This window comes from Nanorana parkeri, unplaced genomic scaffold (assembly GCF_000935625.1).
Source record: "Nanorana parkeri isolate BGI_ZX_2015 unplaced genomic scaffold, ASM93562v1 scaffold1162, whole genome shotgun sequence".
In the NCBI taxonomy this organism is placed as follows: Eukaryota; Metazoa; Chordata; class Amphibia; order Anura; family Dicroglossidae; genus Nanorana; species Nanorana parkeri.
In genome coordinates this window covers 509,971-513,971 of record NW_017307430.1, presented here as the reverse complement: position 1 = coordinate 513,971, position 4,001 = coordinate 509,971, and the positions used below count along the sequence as shown (strand labels likewise).

General features: G+C 50.1%; 1 protein-coding gene across 1 annotated transcript in view; it reads right to left on the bottom strand.

The window, feature by feature from the left end:
* LOC108796740 (SEC23-interacting protein-like) overlaps positions 1 to 4,001 on the bottom strand; it is a 12,892-nt gene that overhangs the window by 2,362 nt on the left and 6,529 nt on the right. The window contains 6 exon segments of the mRNA XM_018568252.1: positions 29 to 211; positions 293 to 395; positions 2,500 to 2,655; positions 2,930 to 3,072; positions 3,075 to 3,171; positions 3,824 to 3,967. Coding sequence (XP_018423754.1) covers positions 29 to 211; positions 293 to 395; positions 2,500 to 2,655; positions 2,930 to 3,072; positions 3,075 to 3,171; positions 3,824 to 3,967 — 826 coding nt within the window.

Sequence of the window (4,001 nt, the reverse complement as noted above, 5' to 3'; positions counted from 1 at the left end):
CTGGTCAGCAAAGCTCTGCGTAGATCACCTTCCACCTGCTTCTCCTCCTCTTCCTTTATCTGATCGGCCACTTTCTCCAGCTCCTCCTGCAGCTGAGCGGACGACGTGTGAAATCGGGCGAATTCATTCAGCGTCTGCCAGGCCGTGCGCAGGGAGCTGATGAATCCGTGTTTCAGATCGGATCCCATGCGGGTCAGACTTTCCTTCAGCTCTAAAAAGACAAAACAGACTTTACGGGATCGTCTTCCCCGGTGACCAATAAGAACGGAACGTTGACCCCCCAAATACTCACCGAGATGAAGCCTCTTCCGCCCCTTGTGATGAGGGATGAGAACCGGCTTCAGCTCCAGATCGGCCACAATCATCGGTTCCAACCGGTAGGCCACGGGGTCCAGCTGACGGGAGAGATACGTATTATATACCACCGGCACCAATCACTGTACATCTACTTCCTCCTTACAGACATCATATGTACTATGGCAGAGGTCACACACTCATCATGGTTGTCATTTCTCTATGACATCAGAGACACTCAGCAAAACATTGAGCCGAAGCTGCCACATTGCGGTTCCACCTGCAACGCTACAAAGAATATCCTCGTGCCCGGTACGAGTGATCAGACAGCCTTAAAGGAGAAGTACGGGGTCAGGGCTTTCCCCATAGTTCTCCTCAGGGTAACAGGAGGACACAAACTAGCGTCCCCCCGTCACCCTAGGCTCAGTATATAGGGAGCTACAGCTCGCGGTATACTGAGACGCCGCAGCGGACCCCGACAATTCTATCTGGATCCGCCCAGCTGCGTGCGTGACAGCTGGCTCCGCCTATCTAGAGGCAGAGCCAGCTGTACCCGCCCCCTCCCCCGTCTGTTCCGCCAGTCAGCGCTGGAGGATCGGAGCGGGGGAATCCCCGCAGTGAGTGACAATCACGGCTCTCGGCAGGGATAGATCGAGGAGTGAGCGAGCGCCGGTATGCGTTCCCTCACTTCCCAGCCAACAAAATCACTTGCCTCATAATTCTCCTTTAAGGTCTACATCAGGGGGGTCCCCAAACTTTATAAATAAAGGGCCAGTTCAATGTCCTCCGGGCTTTAGGAGGGGCAGACTCTGGCTAGTTAGAGAAGATGCATAAGGATCAGTGGTAGTAAAAAATTATCTAGCTCATGTGGTCAGTGGGAGGAGCAATAATGACCCCCAGTGCCAGTGGGAGGAGCAATCATGACCCCCAGTGCCAGTGGGAGGAGCAATCATGACCCCCAGTGCCAGTGGGAGGAGCAATCATGCCCCCAGTGTTGGACAAATTGTGCCCCTTTAATGGTCAGGGTGGGAGGAATTTTGCCCCATCATTTAGGCCAGTGGGAAGAATAGCGCCCCCAAGGCTAAAGGATAAGGGCAAGAAGAGTTCTGCATCCGGCCTGCAGATTGGAGACCACTTTGCTAGACCTTCCAGACATGGCGGAGCGCTGCCACCTGCAAGCAGAAGCACCACTGCAACTCTTCAGATTTATTTTGCTTATTTCCGCTGGGCCGTTGTGCCGCTTTACAGACTGCTGCCCAGCCCCCCCCCACCCTCCGGCTCCAATTTAAAGTTACATATTAATTACAAAGAACTTGCGCTAATGGGAATACTAAGAATAATAAAATATGGATAAAAGTTTAGATTGGATAAAACTGGATAAACATAAATAGATATAAATAGATATAAATAGATTGGTCTAAAAAGGATAGGGGAAGCCGCTGAACAAAAAGGCACTCGAGGATATTCCGTTTAAACATCACGGGTAAAACGGGAGACCTTTCCTAGCCTGATGGAGTGTGGATACTAAAGACGGAGCTGCAGACTTACCTTGATGAAACAAACGTGTTTAACATCTTCGGATCTGGTGAGTGCATTTCCTTGGAGGGGATTTTTGCTGCATTTTTCTACATTTTTTCCACACTTTTTCGATACTTTGCCTTTTATTTTTGTCTTCAATTTTTTTCTTCATTCATTTTTTTCATTTGTTTCGTTATTTTGGAGTTTCGTTGGACACATTATTGCACCGAATTTTCACTTTTTAAGTGTCTTACATTTATGGATTTTTAAAGACTTTTAAAAAAACTTTAAAAAAACTACAAAAGATTTGGACTACTCACACATACATTGAAAAAAGATTTATTTTTATTTCATTTTATTCAATTGGTACACATTGTTTTGTTCATTCACTATTTATAACAAGAATCACCTACACATGTTACTTAGATAAGCTACATATTGTCTGTTTTGAGGTATACATTGTCTGTTTTTGATGTATTATCACACAACTGATTCACATTGAATATTTTGAGACACACCCCTTCACTGAATGTTTTATTATTAATTATTAATTAGTATTTGTTAAAATCTGACTTGAACGTCAGAGTTCTTATATGCACCTCTGAAGGACGGTTAGCGCTGTACGTTTTAAAATAAAGTTACATATTGACCGGTTGCCCACCCCTACCGACCCCAATTTGGACTTACCGGGTGATAAATATTGAAGAAGCCCTTGCAGGTGGGTAATCTGTAGTTCTCTTCAATCTTGCTCAGTCCGCGGACAGTCAGAAACATCCCGATAGGAGATCCAAGAGCAAAGAAATTCACCGGCTCGAAATCCAGCAGATTGTAACTCACCGACACCTGAAAGGAGAACAGATCCACTCACTGCACAGCTCAGAGCGACCCCCGGGGGTCTGGTACACATCAGGGCGACCCCCGGGGGTCTGGTACACATCAGGGCGACCCCCGGGGGTCTGGTACACATCAGGGCGACCCCCGGGGGTCTGGTACACATCAGGGCGACCCCCGGAGTACTGCGAGTACATCTATCGGTGTACGGGAGGAAAGGGATTGGATGGAGTGACCTATCGGCATCCTTCAGGACAGCACAGAGAGGAGGATGAAGAACATTTACCTGCCCAGTTCCCGTCTCGAAGTGTTCATAGTGGACATTGACGGAGGACACCGAGGCCCCGACCGGCAGTTTTCTCCTCGCCGTGCCCGCCCCCGGCCTCTAGGCGCTCAGCGGAAGGAAGGGTCGGTGTATTTGGCATCCGTTACCTGGCTGGCAGCCATCTCTCTCACATATTTGGCGATCTTTTTTCGGGGTCCCAGCGGTATCCCCATCTCCTTCAGGTCATCAATTGTACACATGAGCTGAGGGGAAGAAATGGCAGTTACACACGGCGCCATCTAGTGACCGAGACAAGGCGGACTGTCATTGCGCAATGTGAAGGAATAAAGATGGCCGACATTCCCCCCCCCCATACGTATCACCAACCCTAATACACGTCTGTGTTCGTGTAGTCTGCCCGTATTATTGCTGTACAGCCAGGCAGCATACGCCACCACGATGAAGGGACTGCGCCACATCCTGGACATTGCGTCTGGAGCAAAACCCCCATTTGACAACTTACACCTTCAGCCATATAAATCAAACGATTATCACCAACGCAGACTTCCCGGCCCCGGAATCATGGGACTAGAACAAGGCGAGTTCCCAACTTTCACACCTCCCGTCCTGTTCCTGGACCACCAACATCTCCCCGTACACATTCCGTGGTGGTCGGATGAAGGGGTCTATGCTACTTGTGTGGATATAAATGTCGGTGCATGTTCCTGGTACGCTCGGGGCACACGTCCCTGGTACGCTCGGGGCACACGTCCCTGGTACGCTCGGGGCACACGTCCCTGGTACGCTCGGGGCACACGTCCCTGGTACGCTCGGGGGATGGGTCCAGGTGAATGGGACCCCCCGGCTCTGCCATGACCCGGGATACCCGAGAACCGTTACTAGCCGGATGATTACCAGAGATTCCACGTCGATCTTCTCTTTGTCAAACACGGCGGTGTACTCCAACAGGCCGAGCGATTCCAGCGCCTCCGACAGGTCAGGCAGTCCTTCCGGCACCACCTCCGATTCACTGGACTCACGTGGATCCGGAACATTGCCCTGGAGCGGGAGAGACAAGAATGAACGACCTCAG